General features: G+C 37.0%; 1 protein-coding gene across 1 annotated transcript in view; it reads left to right on the top strand.

Annotated features, from left to right (window-relative positions):
• ALG13 (ALG13 UDP-N-acetylglucosaminyltransferase subunit) overlaps positions 1-24185 on the top strand; it is a 74918-nt gene that overhangs the window by 45056 nt on the left and 5677 nt on the right. The window contains 7 exon segments of the mRNA XM_065915303.1: positions 190-222; positions 307-362; positions 5664-5735; positions 6985-7150; positions 7809-8015; positions 16958-17146; positions 23514-23554. Of these exon segments, the coding sequence (XP_065771375.1) occupies positions 190-222; positions 307-362; positions 5664-5735; positions 6985-7150; positions 7809-8015; positions 16958-17146; positions 23514-23554 (764 nt within the window).

The following is a 24185-nucleotide window of genomic DNA, read 5'->3' as shown; positions in this document are numbered from 1 at the left end:
TGTTTATAGCCAGTCTGATTTTAATATCTGTTGACTAGTATGAAAGCTTTAAATCACTTGTTTCAAGGATGTGTACATTTTAGTTCTGAACATGTACCTATAAAACTTGAGAAAAAGCAAGTGCTGGCCATCTGATACTGCTGAGCAAAAAGCTCTACATAGATGCACTTTTTCTGTCTTTTTCTCTAGGGGGATATCATGAAGAATATAGTTATCCTTCAGGTCAGTGAGATCTGATATTAATTGTTTATAAAATTTCAAACTATAAAATAATGCTCATTATTATACTTTGGTTATATCTTCTAGAACCAGACTATGATACTTCAGGTGTTTATAGCACAGCTGAATCTACTGCAAACTTGGTAGGTATTTAATTATAGTCACAAACACATATAGCTCCTGTGTAATAGAGCACTGTTCTAAGAGCTATGCACTTAAATGGGTTTAAGTCAGAACAGTCCTATGAAGCATTAGGGTATCATTCTGATTTTGTAGATGAAGAAATTGAGACCCAGAAATTAGCTCATCTAAGATCACATTTTTCTGGAAATTATCCTAGATGTTCCTAATATGTGTTGATACAAGAGGAAATTTGAACATTGGCAGTGATGATTTTTTAAGAGGATTTTGTCATGGGTCATTAATCTCAGGTACTTAATATAGCAAAAGTTTCTTTCTGGGTTATGCTACTTGTGTAGTGGAGGTCTTCAGGAGGGCTCTGCTTAGGGGCTTAGGCTGATGGAAGCTCCATTCATGATTGTTAAGACAGGAAACACAAGATAGTGAATGGTACACTGACTCTTAGAGCTTCCACGTGGAGGTGACATGTATTACTTACTTGTCCATTTCTTTTTCACTGGACTGAACATGTTTCCCTTGAGACTCTTAACTTCTCTGTGCCTGGAAGTCAAAAACCTGGAAATATTTTAATAGCACTAAGGATTACAACATTCAACGAAACTCCCTCACACAGACCAATTACTTCTTTCCACCTCAAAGGAGGCAACCCCAAAATCTCCTTCAGTGTGATTAAACTCACAGCCCAAGGTTTCTGGAAAATGTGTAGTACTCTTTGTATTGGATCCAGATGTGGTTCCTCTTGATCTGGAGTCCTAAAACCAAAGATACAAAGTTATTTACCCCCTACATACCCAATTTACAGTGGTAGAGCAGGGACTAAAAAATTGCAATTAGAATTCCCATCAGATCCAGGGAGAATGGGAGAAACAGTTACTGGCCTGTAGCAGTTCTGACTTAATGCTGGACAGACATTTTGAGGGCCCCCATCCTGGGCATGGGAATGTTCCCTGGAGAAGCTCCCTGGTTAATTGTTTACTGGGGCTCTTGATTATGCCACAGCCCTTTCTTCCTTGGTTATATTTGAAGTAGGCATTGGAGAATAACCCTTGTTGGCAGCTGAGCAGCCTCCTCACACTGCTTCTTACTCATAGGAAATTGAGAGCCCAAAGCTGGTTTTTTATTTTAATTGGATAGTTTTAGTTCTAATGGTTTCTTTGGCTGTGTGATTAATTTATTGTACAGCTTCTCTGATTCCTGTTAGTTTTATGTGCCAGTAGCCATACTGACATTAGATTTGCTATAATTCTTTGCATTCTTATTCCTTTCATGGCTCAGCGGGTAAAGAATACACCTACAATACAGGAGACACAGGTTCAACCCTGGGTTGGGAAGATCCCCTGGAGGAGGAAATGGCAACCCACTCCAGTATTCTTGCCTGGAAAATCCCACGGACAGAGAAACCTGGTGGACTACAGTACATGGGTCACAAAGAGTTGGACTCGGCTGAGAGATGAAGACACACATTCCTTCACACTCTTATCCCTGTTTCTCTACTTGAGTGTAAATACCTTGAGCTTATCAGTCATTGATAGAAGAGTCATAACCTTTGAATACTTTCCCATGAGCCATTTTGTCCAAGTGCAAGGACTCACTGGGTGTTATATCCTTAATTGTACTCCTGGTTTGAGATACCTTAGTGCAGTCATATTTTAATGATTTGAATCTTGCTTCAAGGCCAGCTTTTAACTTCTCTTTGTTGTTCAAAATATTTATCAATTTTATCTTTTACAGTTTTGAGTTGAAGCACTTACCTCTTCAAACCCTAAAAGTCCCAGTATTCAAGGATTCTATTCCCTTTCATTCCTGCCTACAAACTACTTTTCCTTACACATCTTAAACTACCTTGCTAAAATCTGCCAGCAGTAATCAAAACACAAAACTAATGTTCTATTTCCTTAACCTCTTCCCTTAAGAGCTACAAGTTCATAATCTTCTCAAGTCAAGTTTCTGTTACAACAGCACCTTAATTTTAGTTACCAGTTAAAACTGTTTTGGTCAAGCTAAGTTATGCTGTGGCAGCAGTCCCCCAAAATCTCAGCGGCTTAACACAGTTATTCTTGCTAATGTTATAGGTCCAGTGCAGGTTGGTAGCAGGCCTTTGTTCATCAGAGTCACTCAAGAACCCAAGCTGATGGACCATGTACTTTCATAGTCATCTTGGCAGAGCTGAAGATAAGGAAATTAAACACTGGGTATCAATATTTTTGCTCATATGTCATTGTCCAAACAAGCCACAAGGGCATACCTAACTAGATGAGGCCAGGAAGAACAACATACCCATGTACCTAGGGAGGAGAATTGGAATATCTGTGAAGAAGTTGAATGACTACCTTCTGTTCTCTGTGATTAATTTAAATTTTGATAGATAGCTTCATGTACTTAATTTTTGTTTTTACTGTTTAGGCACTACATCGTAGGAAGGTGAAGAAAACTGTGATATATTATTCTCTTCCCATTATTTCTTCTTACCTTCCTTTCCCCCTGCTAGAGAAACAGTTTTTCCCCTCCCTCTGTCATTACTATTCTCAGTATTACATGCTTTTTATACCATTTCTTGAAATAGCCACCCAAGTTGAAAAAGCAAGTGAAAATCTCACCTTCAGGGATGACAAGAGTAGAGATTTTCTTTTTGTCTCTTTAATTTTATTTGTTACATCTTCCTTTTTGTTCTGAACTTACTTTATCGTACATCCCCAGTAGGTTTCAATCTCTTTATGATGTGTTCTGCCCCCATGCCCCAGTCACCAAGTTTCTAAGTAATTTTTCCACAGCATTCTGAGAGGAGAGGACCTCTGCAGGACTTTAAGATTTCCAGGCACAGACTCTTTTTCTAACCACAGCATTTATTATTCTTACTTCCACACCTAAGCCTCACCTAAATCCTTCTCTAGAATTGTTTGGAATTCACACTGGGCCTTCTGAGCCAGGGCTGAGTTCAACTTTTTGCAGGTATTTGGTTTGCACTTGGGGCTTCCCGAGGCCAGAGTTCGATCCCTGGGTCAGGAAGATCCCCTGGAGAAAGGAATGGCAACGCATTCCAGTATTTTTGCCTGGAGAATTCCATGGATTAGGGGAGCCTGGCTGGCTACAGTCTATGGGTGGCAGAGTTGGACACTACTGAGTGACTAACACTTTCACTTTGTGCTATACTTGAAACAAAACTTTTGAAATGTTCACTCTTTAGTCCAGGTTAAGTTGTGCTTGTCTTTGTCACATTGTGGTTCCTCTTGTTTCCTGTGATTACTTCCCCTGATTTCCTCTGTGTTCTTGCTATGAGTACCAGTTTCTGCTGCTAGTTTATTTTCCTGTCATGACAATCTGTCATGCATAATTCTGAGTCCTTTAAAATCATTTTTGCTTTCACAAAGACAAGGTCTTGAACCAAAGGAGAATGATGTTTGGGTTATACTACATCCTGCTTGTAGGATGCATCTGACCAGTTATCCACCCTTGTCCCAAGCTGTATCTTTAGATGGACTTCTTTCTTTTAGCAGCACTGTTGCTGGTCCTACTGATTTTGAGGTTTTTATGGCAAGAGAGGACACTGAGAAAGTGTTTAAATTACAGTCCTCCATTACATTTTAGTATCTGCATTGCGACTAGACTTGGATATGATCAAGATTTCTACAGTAGGACTTATTAGGTTAGTGCAAAAGTAATTGCGGTTTTTGTGTTGTTGAAATTTGCCTTTGTACTGGAATACATTCTTAAATAAATGTGGTTGTGTTATACATGATTTTAATGCGCATTTCTCAGTTTTTGTTTTTTTTTTAATGACTTGTTATATGCAGTTTATTTTTTATTTTAGACCATGGAAATGATGTTAGACAAAAAGTAAATTCGAGTGATTTTCTTATTCGATTTCAAAATGGATTGTAAAGCAGCAGAGACAACTCGCAACAACAATGCATTTGACCCAGGAACTGCTAACGAGCATACAGTGCAGTGGTGGTTCAAGAAGTTTTGCAAAGTAGTAAGAGCATGAGTCAAGTGCTCGGGCCTGTTGGGCTGGGAAGATCCAGAGGAATCGGGTGGAGAGGGAGGTGGGATGGGAGACCGGGATGGGGAATTCGTGTAACTCTATGGCTGATTCATATCAATGTATGACAAAACCCACTGAAAAATAAAAATTTAAAAAAAAAAATAATAAAATGATATGCTAAAAAAAAAAAAAAAGAGCCTTCAAGATGAGGAGTATAGTGGCCAGCCATCGGAAGTTGACAAGAACCAATTGAGAGCAATCATTGAAGCTGATCCTCTTACAACAATCCAAGAAATTGCTGAAAAACTCAGTGTCAACCATTCTGTGGTCATTTGGCATTTGAAGCAAATTGGAAAGGTGGAAAAGCATGATAAGTGGGTGCTTCATGAGCTGATCTGAAATTTAAAAAAATCATTGTTTGGAAGTGTCATCTTCTCTTACTCTGTGCAACAACAGCAAATCATTTCTTGCTTGGACTGTGATATGTAATGAAAAGTGGATTTTATATAACTGGTGATGACCAGCTCAGTGGTTGGAACAATAAGAAGCTCCAAAGCACTCCCCACAGCCAAACTTGCACCAAGAAAAGGTCATGGTCACTGTTTGGTGGTCTGCTGCCAGTCTGATACACTATAGTTTTCTGAATCCCTGCGAAACCATTACATCTGAGAAGTATGCTCAGAAAATGAATGAGATGCACTGCAAACTGCAATGCCTGCAGCTGGCATCAGTCAACAGAAAGGGCTGCATTCTCCGTGACAGCGCCCAACCACATGTTGTACAACCAGCACTTCAAAAGTTGAATGAATTGGGCTCTGAAGCTCTACCTCATCTCCCATACTCACCTGACCTCTTGCTGACTGACTACCACTTCTTCAAGCATATCGATGTTTTGCAGGGAAAACACTTCCACAACCAGTAGGATGCAGAAAGTGTTTTCCAGAGTTTGTCAAATCCCAAAGCATAGATTTTTATGCTAAAGGAATAAGCAAGCTTATTTCTCATTGGCAAAAATGTGTTTATTGTAATGGTTCCTGTTTTGATGAATAAAGATATGTTTGAACCTATTTACAATGATTAAAAATTCACAGTCTGAAACCGCAATTACATCTGCACCAACCTAATAGAACAGTCACCTTAGTCAGGCACTAGAGTGATGCCTTTTGGAGTGTTATCATAGTAGTCATTTCCAAATCTGAATACTTTTAGGACAGATCAGTTTCACTTAATTTTAGGAGATGTTGAAACAGAGCCGATCTTTTATTGGTGTATTGTTTAACATCTTGATTTCCCAATATTTGTATTTGTGTATTCATTAAAGTCTCTTCAGGCTAGAAGACCATGTTCTGTGCCTCCTCAGGACACAGTTACCTCATACAACTACCCCCAGAAGGTAATCTTTATAGTTTTATTTTGCATTTAGTTAAAGTGGCCTGACAGAAGAAAATGAATTTTTTCTTTTTGTTCTCTTTTCCCTTCATTATACTTCAAAGAAACTGCTTATATTCTTATGTTAAGTATTCTTATACTTCCTGGTGCCTGGCACAGTATTTAGTAAATTTATTAACAAATTGATTGATCATCTACTCTGTTTCAGACACTCTTCTATGTGCTGATACTAAACTATTCATAGTCTGTCTACTCTGAAACTCTTACATAATGAATGAGTTAATGTCAGTTTCCTGTCAAGTCTGTCATTTCCTGGAAATTAAAATGTAAAGCTTTCCTATAGAATGGGGAGCTGGCATCAAAAAGGTAGCTGAAACCGTAGGAGTTAGTAAGATCACCCTGGGAAAAGGAAGAGTTAGAAGAACTTCTAGAACAGAGCCTGTGTATCACCATTTAAAAAATGGGTAGAGAAGGAATAGCCAAGGAGGGAGGAAAGCAGGAGAGTGTATTATTATGGAAGTCCAGGAAGAAAATATTTCAATGAATAGTCATGTCAGTTGCTGCCAAGCGGTCAAGCAACATAAGGACTAAAAAGAGTCTACTATGACTTGTTGTCATGGAGATCACTGTGACTTTGAATGTAATTTCTGAGAACCAGAGAGGGTAGCAACCACGTTGCAATGGGTAATAAGAAAATGGAGACTGCAAGTAAGGATGGTATCCATGAAGAAGAAGAAGCTGTTATCATTTATTGAACATCTCTTTGTGCACAGCCCTGTATTGGGTGCTGTGGCCTAATCAGAAAAACAAATTGCAGTCTCATGAAGTTTTTTTTAAAAAGCAAAGAACACTTTTTTTAAGTGTGTTTGTATGGGGAAATATATATGTATGTTAAAAATGCAGTATAAATTTCTGGATAATATTCAAGAAACCCAGAGGTTACTTGTTTGTTAAGAGAGGAGCTAAGCAGATGGAAGACAGGGGTTGGAGGGAAATTTTTCATTGTATATACAATTTTATACTTGGTTTTTGAATAATAATAATGCATTACCTTTCAAGAAAAATATTAAAAAGTAAAGCTCTCAAAGTAATCTGGGATCTTCTAAAAGAAATAACCTTTCTATATTAGCTTTACATGAAGATTGATTTCTTGGTGTTATCAGAATACTGTTTCCTGAAATTTAGGACCAGATAAGAGCCTAATTTTATTTGAGAAACCAAACAGAGTTCTAATATTTCTTCCACACTTACAGGTGATGGTAAATTCTGCAGCAATTGCAGCTTCCTGTGCCAATAATGTTCCAGCTCCAGTCTTACCTAACTGTGCAGCCGCTAATCAAGCTAGTAGTACCACTTCAGTTTCCTCACAGAATGCTATACAGCCTCTATTTGTATCTCCACCTACACAAGGCAGGCCAGGTAGGTTATTAGTGGTTGCTTACTTTGGAAGCCTCTTTTTCTATTCGTGGACATGCACATACAGCAATTCTAGTGATAAAATTACTTGAATCTCCAGTCTTAAGTTTGTTTAACCTACTTAATAATGTATGTTCTATAGTTGAGGAATCCATGAGATTTCAGAGTCAGGGTTTGAGTTTTTTTTCTTGCAAATTTGGCTTTGATATGATTTCATAGCTATCATTTTGCTACCCCATTGAAAATTTAGAGGACTTGTACTAGTTTATCAAATTTTGAGTTAAGTTTTATTATACTAAAATTAAGGTAGAGGTGTTTCACACTCTTACAGAATGAAAAGTTTGGCTCTAGAATTTAAGAGATCTAGGTTAGAATCTTGGTTTTACAACTTACTAGCTGTGTAACTTTGGACAAGTTATTGAATCTTTCTTACCTGTAAACTTGGAGGTACTCATAGTACTACTTTATTAAGTTATTGTAAAATTTCATTAATATAATTTAAAATTCTCAGCAGAATTCTGGGAAAGTGGTGGCAACCACAGCATAGCTTTTCAGTCTCTGTCACCAAATAAAAATGGAAATAGCAAAACCAGAACCCATTGGACAATGCTTAACAACAAAACTAGGTGACAAGGTCTCCCCATGAACCTTAAAATTTAAGCAGGTAGGGACGAACCACCAGGCACGAGGCCTGCATGCTGTCAGGGTCTATGTGGGAGCAAGAATACAGAAGCACTGGGGATGTTGTCTGATGGACCTGAGAACAGAAGAACCCTGAAAGAGCTAATAAGAATTCACTGGAAAGTGGGGCAGCCAATTTGGAAGGAGCAGCTAAGACTGGGAAGGGATTTGACCTCTCCAATACTCGGTGAGTGCTTTGGGTACATGGTAAAGGGACTGAAGGGCTTGGAACAGTTTGGCCCCTGAGAACTCTCAAAACTGACCTTGGCAGGACTACCTTTTGGATAGTATTCCTTACTGGGGAGAAACTGCTGAGAGTGGAGTCAGAACTGTTGAGGATAGGGAAAAGAGCAGGTCCAGACTGAAGTTGTGGAGAACAGAGCCAAGGAGTACTAGAAAGTAGTCATATTTTAAGCACTATATAAAAAGCAGTTGAGAGCCATATGAAGTTAGAAGAGCTTTCATGTATTCCATCTCCTTTCAGAGTTGGTGAAAAATAATTTCACATAAAAATGAATGAAAGAAAAGCCCTACATATACATATACAGAGGTGTTTTAAGGGGAAAATGATGATATCCCTGTAGACAGTAAAAGCATGTCATAAATGTGCACACTAAACAGAACTTAACCAACAACTATTTCAATATGAGATAAAGACATTAATAATACAAAATATTAAAACATAATAAATCAGGATTAGAAAAATTCAGAGGAGGTGAAAGAACTCAGAAAAGCATTAGAAATGGAAGGAAGTCATTTTGGTAATGAAGACTAAACTACAAAGAACATGACTGAGTATATACAATAGATAATGCTTTAAAAGAACGATATAAAAGAGGGGGTAAATCTAAAATGAAAAAAAAATGAAGATGAAGACTCAAAAGTGACATATTGAAGTTAGGCAAAGGATATCCAGCACTGATAGAAGTTCTGAAGAAGAAAACCAACGTAAGGGAAAAGAGTACTAAAAACTACAATTCAGAAAATTTTCCTGACATTAAAAAAACTTTAGAACCACATACTGAAACAACACTCAGAATAACTGAGAATACCGAGCCAGAACAACCAACACCAGGATATTCTAGTAAAACAACTGAACTTAAAGAAAGTGCTTTGTTTATCTAGGTAAAAGAGCCTATGGAGCATAAAGGAAATAAAATGATAATGATTCAACTTTGACAGCAGTGCTTCAGCTAGAAGAAAATGGAGTGACATTTAATTAAAGAATATGTGAACCAAAGATTTTATATCCAACCAAACATTTTCAGGCTTAAAGGGTAATATAAAAGAATTCAGAGAATATTGTTCTCATGAGTACTTCTTGAAAAATCTACTAAAGATACGCTGTCAAGCAAGGTAATCACTAGCCACATAGGACACTTTAATAATTGCTATTAAGTAAAATAAATCTTCAGTTGCTCAGTAACACTAACCACATACCAAGTACTCAAAGCCACATGTGGCTAGTACACTGTATTGGACAGTGCAGATACAGAATACTTCTGCCAAGGAAAGTTGTATTGGATGGACAAAGTATTGAAGAATGAATTTTGACTTTTAGACCACCAAAACAGAAACATCAACTTAAGACTTGATTCTGAGTATTAGATATGTATTTACACAAAATAAAGGCTGAGAGGTTGATGATACACTATGTAAAAGCCTTATATTTGAACAATGTAGATATAGTATAGCTATTTTTAAAATTGAGAGACAATATGCCAAGCATTTTTTAATGCTTTCAATAAACACATCAGGTTCTGTATAGCAATTTATACTTACTTGTTATTCAGAGATTATAATGTCAGCTACAATACGTGACTATGGGATATTCCAATTTTATCCCCTGTGTCCTTGCATGCCAGGTCTCAGTATGGAAGAAAGTTAATACAGATAGATACTAAAAAGGCCAAAGAAAAGCTTTTATGGTATTATATTACATTTGAATTGGAAATATCAATATGAACTTGAACTATTTTATCTTTAAATTTATTTGCTAGCTCTGTCTACTGAAAAGGCCTAGAAACAATGAGTATCTTTAGCATTCAGTTTGTGACACTGAAATACCATTTCTCACTTAAAAGCAAACAGCTTTGTGGAGAAATTTCTGGTTCCAGGTTTGGGCAGGAAATATTCAAGATGAGCCTGGATCATCATGTCATGCTAGATGGCAAGGAAGCTACCAAAGAGTACTGGGGTCATGTCAAAAGGACTCAAGAGCCATCTTGGAGAGGTTCTCACTGGCCAGAGATGCAACATTTTGAGCTTGAATAATGATCATTGTAATAGGTTGGAACATACCAAATATATTTAAAAGTTCCTGATGATATTTTAGAAATTGGTTCCCTTTTGATTAACAGATGCAAACAACTATACATAAAATAAATGAAAAAACCAAGGATTTACTGTGTAGCACAGGGAACTTTATTCACTATCTTGTAATAACATATAATAGAAAATAATCTGAAATATGTATATATATATATAACTGAAAAAAATTGGTTCTCAAGAGAATGATATGAAATAATTTTGCTTTCTTGAAAACTGGACAATATAGTGAAAGAATCAAGTATTTATCCTACCTTTCTTATATGAACTTTCCTACTGGAATAACCAAATAGTAGATGAGGGGAAGTATTTCTATATATTAGTATTCTGATTAGTGAAAAAGAAGTGGCAGAATATGCTCATCTTGCAGTCCTTACTGACTGAATGAATGCACATTAAACAGCAATAGTTGTTAAGACTGCAAAGATAGTGAGACATTACCTATAGACTGTTAAAGGAATCAATCTTGAGTCTGATCTAGTCTTCTGGACCTAGTTGCCTATTTAGAGGAAAGACAAGAACATATTGAAATACTCAGTGAGTATGTAATCAGCAAAATCTAGACTGGGAAACTCAACAAGTCAAGGGTTCCTTGAAAGAAAAATTGAAATGACAGGGATTGGAAAAGGACCAAGAGATTGAAAGAGATTCAGGATCTCAATTTTTAAAAACTTCCTTGGGGATGCATATTTGGGTGACAAAATGCTTAAAAATGCAAAGTGATTACTATGAAAGTCAGGATAATGGTTGATTATGGTGGGGTAAGAGGGTGGTAGTGGCTTCCTAGCTGGCACTAGTGGTAAAGAACCCACCTGCCAATGCAGGAGATGCCAGAAACAAGGGTTTGATCCCTGGGTGGGGAAGATAACCTGGAGGAGAGCATGGCAACCCCCTCCAGTATTCCCGCCTGGAGAATCCCATGGACAGAGGTGCCTGGCAGGCTACAGTCCATAGAGTTGCAAAGAATTGGACGTGACTGAAGCAACTTAGCACACAGCACTCAAAACTGTGGTGATTGTGATGGGGTGCATGGAATGTTTCTGAAATGGCTGGCAAACTTTTCTTTCTTAATCTGGATAGTGTCTACTTGAAACAAATTTGTTGGATTTGTTTTCTTTATCTGTTTTATTTATAATGTAAAAATTGTGTGCTTAGCCACAGTGCCTGGAACAAAACATTCTATATATATGTGTGTGTGTGTGTATATATACATTAATGATCTTAGAAATTTTCCATTGAATGTGTTAATGTAGACAATGATTTTATTACTTTGTGCTAATAATTGTTGGACTTCCCAGGTGGCTCTAGTGGTAAAGAACCTGCCTGCCAATGCAGGAGGCTTAAGAGGTGCAGGTTTGATCCCTGAGTCGGGAAGATCCCCTGGAGAAGGTCATGGCAAACCACTCCAGTGTTCTTGTTTGGAGAATCCGATAGACAGAGGAGCCTGGCAAGCTACAGTACATGGCATCGCACAGAGTCAGACACGAATGAAGCCACCTAGCAAGTATGCATGCTAATAATAGTAAGGGAAAATGTTGGCTATCTGCTTCTAGCAGATGTCTGAGCTTAACAAGCGATACGTGAATCAAACATTGTAATACCCCGTTTATGTAGGATGGTTGAAAACTATTCTGTAAATTCCAGATTTGTATTTTTTGTAGATATTTCTAAAAATGTATGTTGCGTTCGTTTTACTTTTTGTTGTGTCTCTTGTGAACCTCAGCTATAACTCTAATAGGTAATGACTGCTTTTTAGTTGTTCTTTATCATTCCTGTCAGTCCTCTAGATAAACTCATGTTTCCCCTTGTTCTTCACAAGCAGCCCCATCCCATCTTCCTTTAAGTCAGTTCTTACCTGCCAGGTAACTAGATGCTATGATTGCTTTTATGAGTGTCTTCATAGGCATTAAATCCTGTTAACTGATTTTTTTGGTAACTGTTTCCAAGTCTTTTGCCAGGGCCAGAACTAGTGACTCACTTGCTTTGGGTGCAAAATTTAAGGGAGTGTTAAAAAAAATTAGGGATCAAAATAAATAACACTTTTAATGTACTATAAAAAAAAAGGTTAATGCAAAAAAAGAATCCATGATAAACAAAGTATCAAACATTTTTAAAAAGATAAGAACTCTCGGCCAGACTTAGCATGAGGTGAGTGAGGCAGTCACTCTTGAGGTCATGCAAGTACAAGCTTGGATCCTGTCTTTTAAAATTTTGATATTTTATTAATCATGGATTGTTTTTTTATTTTAATTTGATGGCCCTTTAAATTTTGCACCTCACTGCGCTTTGGTCCTGGCCCTGCCCATTGATCTCTAGAGAACACAAATCTTCACGTTCTCTTCTGAAATGTCCTGAAGCAGCCTGCATGCAGCTGCATGGACAAGTAAATAAACTTTCTGAATGCATTTCATTGGTTTTCATTCACATTTTAGAAAAGTTTTCTTCCATTTTTCTGGGTCCCTTCTTTGAACTATACCTGTTACAAGCCTGTTTGGAGCCCCATTAAATCTGTGAATGAGATGCTCATGCATCTCTAGAGCAACTGAAAGTTTTAAAAGTTCTTATGGAGTATATTTTAATATGCATTTTAAAATAAAGGTGAGTTCAGACAAAGTAACCACCAAATTTCTTCTGTCTTTGATTCTCTCAGGCCAATGAGAACTTATTTAGCTACTTGTATGTCTAGTAGTTGGTTTTTACCTTGTAATCATAATCACTTCTACATTTTTAGCTAATTGAACTCATTTCAGTTGCTTTTTTTGAAAAAAAAAATGGTGTTGTTTGAGTGCTAATTTAGAAGAAATGAGTGAGGCTTTGTTGAAGCCATTATTTTATAGAAAACAAATCCATAAAGTCCTTAGAGCATTTGGAGATGTTCTAAAAATTAAATTCCTCTTCTAAAACTGTAAAAGTGGAGATTTCTACATGCATGACAAAACTCCAAAATCAAAAGTTATTTGAACAAATTTTTTAAATGTACAGTTAAATTCATCTTTGGTGCCCTGTTCTATGAGTTTTAACAATGCATTGTACAATCACCACCAAAACCAAGAGAGAACAGTTTCATCGCCCCCAAAAGAGTTAGTTATCAAGTTTTAAATCACCCTAAGACTTACATTTCCTTCAACTGTTGGCCTGTAGCTGTATAAAGGTTATATTATTGTTGTTAAGTCACTAGGTCCTGTCCACATCTGTGTGATCCTATGAACTGCAGCACGCCAGGCTTGCCTGTCCTTCACTGTCTCCCAGAGTTTGCTCTAATTCATGTCCATTGAGTCAGTGATGCTATCTAACCATCTTATCCTCTGCCACCCTCCTTTCCTTTTGCCTTTCGTCTTGCCCTGCATCGGGGACATTTCCAGTGAGTTGGCTCCTCGCATCAGGTGGCGAAAGAACTGGAGCTTTAGCTTCAGCCTCAGTTCTTCCAATGAATATTCAGGGTTGATTTCCTTTAGGATTGACTGGTTTGATCTCCTTGCAGTCCAAAGGACTCTCGGGAGTCTTCTCCAGCACCACAGTTCAAAAGCATCAATTCTTTGGTGCTCAGCCTTCTTTATCGTCCAATTCTTAACATCTTTACATGACTACTGGAAAAACCATAGGTTTGACTAAATGAACCTTTGTTGGCAAGTGATGTCTCTGCTTTTTTAATATGCTATGTTTGTTAGTAGCTTTTCTTCCAAGGAGCAAACGTCTTTTAATTTCATGGCTGTACTTACCGTTCACAGTGATTTTGGAGCCAAAGAAAGTAAGATCTCTCACCGTTTCCATTGTTTCCCCATCTATTTGCCATAAAATGATGGGACTGAATGCCTTGGTCTTAGTGTTTTGAATGTTGATTTTTAAGCCAGCTTTTTCACTCTCCTCTTTAACCCTTCCCTAGAGGCTCTTTAAGTTTTCCTGGTGGCCCAGACGGTGAAGTGTCTGCCTGCAATGTGGGAGACCTGGCTTCAATTCCGTAGTTGGGAAGATCCCCTGGAGAAGGAAATGGCAACCCACTCCACTACTGTTGCCTGGAAAATCCCATGGACGGAGGAGCCTGGTGGGCTACAGTCCATAGGGTCACAAAGAGTCAGACACGACTGAGTGACTTCACTCACTCCTCATCTGCATATCTGAGGTTCTTGATATTTCTCCCAGTAGTCTTGATTCCTGCTTGTGAGTCATCCAAGCTGGCATTTCACTTGATGTAGTCCACATATAAGTTACATAAACAAGGTGAGAGTATACAGCCTTGTCTTTCTCCTTTCCCAATTTTAAACCAGTCCATTGTTCATGTTAGGTTCTGACTGTTGCTTCTTGACCCACATACAGGTTTCTCAGGAGACAGATAAGGTGGTCTGGTATTCCCATCTGTAAGTGTTTTCCACAGTTGTGATTCACACATTCAAGGATTTAGTGTAGTCAGTGAAGCAGAAGTAGGTGTTTTTCTGGAACTCTGTTGCTTTCTCCATTATCCAGTGAATGTTGGCAATTTGATCTCTGGTTCCCCTGCCTCTTTGAAACCCAGCTTGCATATCTTGCTTCACATACTGCTGAAGCATAGCTTGAAGGACTTTGAGCATAACCTTGCTAGCATGTGAAATGAACACAGTTGTTCTATGGTTTGGACATTTTTTGGCATTGCCTTTCTTTGGGATTGGAATGAAAAACTGACCTTTTCCAGTCCTGTGGCTACTGCTGAGTTTTTTCAAATTTTCTGGCATGTTGAGTGCAGCACTTTCACAGCATCATCTTTTAGGATTTGAAATAGCTCAGGTGGAATTCCATCACGACCACTAACTTTGTAGTGATGCTTCCTAAGGCCCACTTGACTTCACAGTGCAGGATATCTGGCTCTAGGTGAGTGACTACACCATTGTGGTTATCCAAGTCCTTAAGACCTTTTTTGTATAGCTCTTCTGTGTATTCTCGCCACCTCTTCTTAATCTCTTCTGCTTCTGTTAGGTCCTGTTTCTGTCAGGAAATTGTTTATGTCCTTTATTGTGTCCATCCTTGCATGAAATGTTCCTGTTATATCTCCAGTTTTCTTGAAGAGATCTCAGTCTTTCCTATTTTGTTGTTTTCATCTACTACTTTGCATTGTTAATTTAAGAAGGCCACCTTATCTCTCCTTGCTATACTATGGAACTCTGCATTAAGTTGGGTATATCTTTCCCTTTCTCCATTGATTTTTGCTTCTCTTCTTTCCTCAGCTATTTGTAAAGCCTCCTCAGACAGCCAGTTTGCTTTCTTCTAATTCTTTTTTCTTTGGAATCGTTTTTGTCACTGCCTGCTGTGCAATGTAGCCTCCATTCATAGTCCTTTGGGCACTCTTGTCTACCAGATCTAATCTCTTGAATCTATTCATCACCTCTACTGTATAATCATAAGGGACTTGATTTAGGTCTTATTTGAATGGCCTAGTGGTTTTCCTTTCTTCAGTTTAATCCTGAATTTTTCAGTAAGCAGTTCGTGATATGAGCCACAGTCAGTTCCAAGTCTTATTTTTGCTGACTGTGTAGAACTTCTCCATTTTCAACTGCAAAGAATATAATCAGTCTGATTTTGGTATTGACCATTTGGTGATGTCCATGTGTAGAGTCATCTCTTGTGTTGTTAGAAAAGGGTGTTTGCTATGACCAGTGTGTTCTCTTGACAAAACTTTGTTAGCCTTTGCCCTGCTTCATTTTGCACTCCAAGGCCAAACTTACCTGTTACACCAGGTATCTCTTGACTTCCTTCCTTTTCATTGCAGTCACCTATGATGAAAAGGACATCTGTTTTTGGTGTTAGTTCTAGAAGGTCCTATAGGGATTACTTCTGATACTTGGCCTTAAATTCCTTTTGCTAAATTACCAGAATAACAAATTCCACTTATGTGGACAATACTTACACTAAATTAAGTGTTCCAAAACTCTGAATTTAAACCTTTATTGACTACTGAGCCTAAACTGTCTATAGTTCTGAAGGTTAAAATTATAACACAGGTAAAACAATGGTAAAATTTAGTACTTGAATTTCTAAGTCAGCTAAGATGTTCAATTAAACTTGAAAGGTTGTATCAATAATCTTTCAAAAAATTTAACAGATTTATCTAACATAGTATGTATATATGGAGATATTTATTTTTACTGGGTTGGAGCTTCACTGTTTCCTTTATCATCATAGATGAACACATTAATATTTGAACAAAATTGTATTTAAATTTCTTATGTCAAAAACTGAAACTCCTAAATGAATCTTGTTTTTAAACTATAGTAACAGTTACAGAAAATTAAAGGAAAATAAGGTAGTTTGATGTAGCCTGTCTGTTTTAGATTCTGTAGGTCATCACAAATGGAACTGTTATGATTTAGAGTTCTCTATATTCCTCTGATACTACCAAGTAGAAATCTTCAAGGATTGCTTAACTTTGTAATCTGTGCAATTTAGTCTCTCCTATTAGTGTCTATGTCTTGTGTGTTTGCATATGGCTGAAAACATCCTTAACTTTGTATTAAGCTAAGTGAGAATTTTGCTTTAATAGTGTTTATGTACCTGTTCAAAATCTTGGTAGTCAAACCTTGTAGCTTCAGTTTTCTTTTTTCCTTTTAATGTCAAGTAATTTCCTTAACTCAAAATAACCTATGTTGAACTTGTTTTCAGTTGGCATGTCTAAAAGAATCTGGACAGTTTACCATCTAAGTTTTTGTTTTTAGGTCAAACCATAAGACTTAGAGAGTTGCTTGTTGGAATTGAGAACACAAAAGAAATAGATGAGCTACTGCTTATAAGGTGTTACAGTTGTGGCATCGCTACTTTGTTTTGTTTCTTTTGTAGTGTTTGCTTCACCATCCTATCCATACCTCTCTGCTCCTATTCCTGCTGCTGCTGGCCCTCTACCACCTCCACCTCCTCCACTACCACCACCACCCCCTCCTCCTCCTCTTGAGGTAGGAGAGGCTTCAAACTTAGCACCATCACTTCCACCTTATTCCTGTGATCCAAGTGGCAGTGATCTGCCTCAAGGTAAGTAGATTTTGAGACTTAGGTGAGGGTTATTTAGGTCTGTTTTTCTCTTTTTAATTTTAGAGTATATCTCTCTTTGGTTGACCAATGAGGGTAGGGTGGGGGGACCAAATGGAAACTGAGAGCAGTGCTGGGGAAATGACTAAGGAAAGGAGCAACTGAAAGCTGAGAATATCTTTTGCATCATCGAGAAGAGGATGATTGAGCTGACTCATGCTGCTTTTCTAAGGTAGCTGCATGTCTGCCCTAGAGAAGATTTGCAGCTGGGTATCTGTTCTCAACTATTTTTCTTGAAAAGTAGGAGTTGATAACAAAATTTTCTCCATTTCTTTTATTTAATGCCCACCACAAGTACATGAAATTGTTGCATTATTGATATTTAGGATTGCAACTGAATTTTGAGGAATTGGAAAAGGTTTTGGGGAGAGGAGTTGCTGGGGAGGTCTGGTCTGCCTTGAACTTCCTTAATTAAACTAAGGATAGCTTTCCATTGGAAGTTTGTTGTTACCCCTCAGTGTATCCCAAAAGAGAATTGTAATTGAAAGTTGTTTGTAGCTTATTTATACTTTGTTTTCTTTTCTTTTTTGATGTAACCTTCCATTCATTCTTTTAGCTGCTTCTCTATTTTGTTTTGTTTTGTTTTCAGCCCCTAAGGTAGTCTTCAAGATCTTCAACTTCATTCTGTTCTTTTTCTCTTCCTTAAAACTTGATATCAACTTTATGTAGATGATTTCTAAATCTCTCTGGCCTTGGCCTCTATTTACTTGCTAGGCAGTTTAATTTGGCTTTCTTTCATTTCAGATTCACTCTGTCTGTAATAAAATTCATTTTTATCTTCCTTCTTTCTTCTCTTTATGCTATGTAAAACATTGACTCTTCTCCTTGGTTTTATATTTTGTTAATAATATATCATTTCCACCTAATTCACCCAGGATCTAAACTCTGATCCCTTTACTCCTCTCCTTTCACCTACCTACCCTTGCCCAAGATCTTCTCAGCACATAATGCTGATTATTGCATTTTCCAACATTTTATTATGAAAACGTTTAAACATAAATTTGAATTTAAAAATGAATATCCATATATCTACCACCTATATTCCTTTGCAAACATTTAACTATACTTGCATTACTATGTATTTCTGTTTTTTCCTCCATCCATCTCTCTGTCCATCAATTAATCCATCTTTTCAAAGATGGATTTCAAAGTAAGTTGTAGACACCATTCTTCCCCATTAAAACTTCAGCATACATATCATTTACTAGAGTTTGGATCTATTTTTTCTTTTGATGTGATGTCTACATATAATAAAATGAGCAAAGCTTATGTGTACACTTGCTGTGTTTTGACAAATGAGTATGTGCACCTGTATAACCCAAATACCTATCAAGGTATAGAACATGATTATCCCACAAACTTCCCTCATTCCCCTTCCCAGTTGTTCCCCACCCTGATCTCTACTTCCCCTTAGAGATAGTCACTATTCTGATATTTTTCTGCTCTAGTTTTACCTGTTTTAAAATTTCATGTGAATATAATCATACAATATGTACTATTGATGAACGGTTTCTTAAACTGAATGCAGTGTTTTCGAGATTCTTCCATGTTGCTTCATATATCAATAGTCTCTTTGTATTGCTGAGTAGTATTTCATTGTATGGGTATTCCACAGTTTTTCCATTCTCCTGTTGAGGGACACCTGGGCTATTTCTAATTTGGGACTCTTATGGATAAAGCTGCTATGAATATGCTTGTGAAAGTCTTTGTGAACATGTGTTTTCAATTCCCTTGGGCAGATACCTAGGAATGAAATTTATGGGTTATAGATAGCTGTGTGTTTAGTTTTTTTTTTTCCTTTCTTTCTTTTATTTTTATTAGTTGGAGGCTAATTACTTCACAACATTGCAGTGGGTTTTGTCATACATTGACAAGAATCAGCCATGGATTTACATGTGTTCCCCATCCCGATCCCCCCTCCCACCTCCCTCTCCACCGGATTCCTCTGGGTCTTCCCAGTGCACCAGGCCCAAGCACTTGTCTCATGCATCCCACCTGGGCTGGTGATCTGTTTCACCATAGATAATATACATGCTGTTCTCTCGAAACATCCCACCCTTGCCTTCTCCCACAGAGTCCAAAAGTCTGTTCTGTACTTCTGTGTCTCTTTTTGTTTTGCATATAGGGTTATCATTACCATCTTTCTAAATTCCATATATATGTGTTAGTATGCTGTAATGTTCTTTATCTTTCTGGCTTACTTCACTCTGTATAATGGGCTCCAGTTTCATCCATCTCATTAGAACTGATTCAAATGAATTCTTTTTAATGGCTGAGTAATATTTCATGGTGTATATGTACCACAGCTTCCTTATCCATTCGTCTGCTGATGGGCATCTAGGCTGCTTCCATGTCCTGGCTATTATAAACAGTGCTGCGATGAACATTGGGGTGCACGTGTCTCTTTCAGATCTGGTTTCCTCAGTGTGTATGCCCAGGAGTGGTATTGCTGGGTCATATGGCAGTTCTATTTCCAGTTTTTTAAGAAATCTCCACACTGTTCTCCATAGCGGCTATACTAGTTTGCATTCCCACCAACAGTGTAAGAGGGTTCTCTTTTCTCCACACCCTCTCCAGCATTTATTGCTTGTAGACTTTTGGATAGCAGCCATCCTGACTGGCATGTAATGGTACCTCATTGTGGTTTTGATTTGCATTTCTCTGATAATGAGTGATGTTGAGCATCTTTTCATGTGTTTGTTAGCCATCTGTATGTCGTCTTTGGAGAAAAGTTATTTGGCCCATTTTTTGGTTGGGTCATTTATTTTTCTGGAATTGAGCTGCAGGAGTTGCTTGTATATTTTTGAGATTAATCCTTTGTCTGTTGCTTCGTTTGCTATTATTTTCTCCCAATCTGAGGGCTGTCTTTTCACCTTATAGTTTCCTTTGTTGTACAAAAGCTTTTAAGTTTCATTAGGTCCCATTTGTTTATTTTTGCTTTTATTTCCAATATTCTGGGAGATGGGTCATAGAAGATCTTGCTGTGATTTATGTTAGAGAGTGTTTTGCCTATGTTCTCCTCTAGGAGTTTTATAGTTTCTGGTCTTACATTTAGATCTTTAATCCATTTTGAGTTTATTTTTGTGTATGGTGTTAGGAAGTGTTCTAGTTTCATTCTTTTACAAGTGGTTGACCAGTTTTCCCAGCACCACTTTGTTAAAGAGGTTGTCTTTTTTCCATTGTATATCCTTGCCTCCTTTGTCGAAGATAAGGTGTCCATAGGTTCATGGATTTATCTTTGGGCTTTCTATTCTGTTCCATTGATCTATGTTTCTGTCTTTGTGCCAGTATCATACTGTCTTGATGACTGTGGCTTTGTAGTAGAGTCTGAAGTCAGGCAGGTTGATTCCTCCAAACTGAACCAGGAAGAAATAGAAGATCTTAACAGAGCCATCACAAGCAAGGAAATCGAAACTGTAATCAGAAATCTTCCAGCAAACAAAAGCCCAGGACCAGATGGCTTCACAGCTGAATTCTACCAAAAATTTAGAGAAGAGCTAACACCTATCTTACTCAAACTCTTCCAGAAATTTGCAGAAGAAGGTAAACTTCCAAACTCATTCTATGAGGCCACCATCACCCTAATTCCAAAACCAGACAAAGATGCCACAAAAAAAGAAAACTACAGGCCAATATCACTGATGAACATAGATGCAAAAATCCTTAACAAAATTCTAGCAAACAGAATCCAACAACATATTAGAAAACTCATACACCATCACCAAGTGGGCTTTATCCCAGGAATGCAAGGATTCTTTAATATCCACAAATCAATCAATGTAGTACACCACATTAACAAATTGAAAGATAAAAACCATATGATTATCTCAATAGATGCAGAGAAAGCCTTTGACAAAATTCAACACCCATTTATGATTAAAACTCTCCAGAAAGCAGGAATAGAAGGAACATACCTCAACATAATAAAAGCTATATATGACAAACCCACAGCAAACATTATCCTCAATGGTGAAAAATTGAAAGCTTTTCCTCTGAAAGCAGGAACAAGACAAGGGTGCCCACACTCACCACTACTATTCAACATAGTTTTGGAAGTTTTGGCCACAGCAATCAGAGCAGAAAGAGAAGTAAAAGGAATCCAGATAGGAAAAGAAGTGAAACTCTCGCTGTTTGCAGATGACATGATCCTCTACATAGAAAACCCTAAAGATTCTACCAGAAAATTACTAGAGCTAATCAATGAATATAGTAAAGTTGCAGGATATAAAATTAACACACAGAAATCCCTTGCATTCCTATACACTAACAATGAGAAAACAGAAAGAGAAATTAAGGAAACAATGCCGTTCACCACTGCAACAAAAAGAATAAAATACTTAGGAGTATGTCTACCTAAAGAAACAAAAGACCTATACATAGAAAACTATAGAACACTGATGAAAGAAATCAAAGAGGACACAAACAGATGGAGAGACATACCGTGTTCGTGGATTGGAAGAATCAATATTGTCAAAATGGCCATACTACCCAAAGCAATCTATAGATTCAATGCAATCCCTATCAAGCTACCAACGGTATTTTTCACAGAACTAGAACAAATAATTTCACAATTGTATGGAAATACAGAAAACCTCAAATAGCCAAAGTAATCTTGAGAAGGAAGAATGGAACTGGAGGTATCAACCTGTGTTTAGTGTTATAAGAACCTGCTGGTCATTCTTCCACAGTTGTACCTTATCTCCTACTTTTACAAGAACTCTATGCACCTGGTTTTCTATTTCTAAGCCTTTGCTAACATGGTGAACCTACTCACATTCTTTGCCCCCCACTCTTCCATCTAATTTCCTATTTAAATCCTATCATTTTCATGATCCCACCCTGATTACATTTTGAAGTGATGTTTTTGAGTTCTTCTAGTCCTTGCCTGCCATTTTTTAACAGCTTGAGATATAATTCTTACACCATACAAGTCATCCATATAAAGTATATATAATTCAGTGCTTTTTAGTATATCCACAGATTTGTGCAGCTATCACCACTATCTAATTCCAGAACATTTTCATAACCCCAAAAGAGACCCTGTACCCATTAGCAGTTAGTCTTCATTCTCTCTGACCCTGGCAGCTACTGTTCTACTTTCCATCTCTAGATTTGCCTATTCTGGATATACAGTTCTGCCTATTCTGGAGTCATATAGTATGTGGTCTTTTGTAGGCTTACTTCTTTCACTTGGCATAGTGTTTTCAGTGTTCATCCATGTTGTAACATATGTCAGTATTTCCTTCTTTTTTTTTCAGCTGAGTAACAGTCCATTATATATAGATACTCTATTTTATTATCTATGAGTTGATGGACATTTGGGTTACCACATTTTTGCTATTGTGAATAACTGGTGTGTATTTTGTATGCAAATTTTGTGTGAATGTATGTGAATACCAAGAGGTGGAATCCCATGCCATTTGTGGATTTACTTCCTGCTATTATCTCTTCATATTCTTCAGCTTGAGCATTAGGCTTTTATACTGTACTCTCACATAATAGAATACAAGCTCATTCTTTTAAAGAAGCAGTAAATACATTTGTATATATTGGGAGTCCCCAACTTAAGAAGGAGGGGCTTTCTGAGAGTTTGTTAGTGAAACTCGTTACACTGATAAGAATATATGTGAATTCCAGGTCAATCAGTGAAAATACATTTAGAGCTATAATTGAAATGCTAAGGTTATTCCTTCTTCTTTCATACATCTAGTTTTTGTTTATTTGTAGGAATTTTTAATTAAGTTCTATGTCTGGAGAAATTTTATCACCCTAGGATATAATTTGAGTTACCTTGCTCATTGTCTCCTCTTTTTGGAATTCTAGTGGTGGTGGTATGTTTGTCATGTTAAATAAAAACAAGGTAGATTGTTTTAAACAGTGCTGGTTATCTTAGTGGACATCACTGATCCTGGCATTCATAGATCATTAATTTGTACTGTGTATTAGCTCCAAAGACCAGTATGATTGCTTTTGTAGTAGATTTGTATTAAAATAAAATTCTAGTCTTGAGACAAGAAAATACCTTTATTACATTCTTTCCAAGTATTTGCATAGTAGTATTCCTGTGACATCTGCCTAATATTAAGAGTATAATTAAAATATGTATTTTTGATTAAACCTTCGGTTAGAACATGATCTTAGTGTTAGGTAAACGGTCATTTACTATAAGGTAGGATTGAGGGTAGTGTTGATGTGGGAAGACTACATTTGTTGTATATACACATTAATAGTCGAGGAGAAGAGCTCTTTAAGTGGTAAGTTTTAATTTTTTATGTCATCTAGTCACTAAAATTTAAATATTTAATTTTAGATACAAAAGTTTTGCAGTACTATTTCAATCTGGGATTACAGGTAAGAGTCCTGTTAAAATTTCTTTGATTTAAAAAAAGCTATCTTAAAAATGTAAGCTGTTTTGATAATCAGACTCTTAAACCTTAAAACTCAAGAACACTTTGAGTGACCTAAAAGGTTTATTTCTGTCTTTATATCTCTGAAGGTGACCCAGGCCAATTTTGTACTTTAACCTCCTAGTGCTTCAGCTTTTCTTATAAAATAGTTAAATTGTTGTGAATGTAGTCTCTATGCGGTACAACTTTAGAATATATTGGCCTCCATGTTTAACATCATATGCTAACCGTTCACTATGTTTTTCTGTATCAAATGGATTATTTATCCGATTTACTTAAAACATTTTTGTGGCTATTTTTGTATTTTATGTGAAAAGTAATTAGACTAAGTCAAAGACATTTAAAGAGCTGTATTATTTTTAAAGCACTTGTGTTCATAGATACTTGCCAAACACTGATTTTTACCATTTCCCTGAGTTGTAGAAAGGGAATACTGACAAATATCTTAATATCACTGAAAGGTATCTCTGACATCAGGTAAGAAACTATCTTCCCCGATAGGCACACATTTATAATTTAAGGGTAATGGAGTGGATTTTTGTTCTTGAAACTGTATTTCCTAAACGCAGTTTCAA

Source organism: Muntiacus reevesi, chromosome X (assembly GCF_963930625.1).
Source record: "Muntiacus reevesi chromosome X, mMunRee1.1, whole genome shotgun sequence".
Classification (NCBI taxonomy): domain Eukaryota; kingdom Metazoa; phylum Chordata; class Mammalia; order Artiodactyla; family Cervidae; genus Muntiacus; species Muntiacus reevesi.
This window is presented reverse-complemented; position numbering and strand designations above follow the sequence as displayed.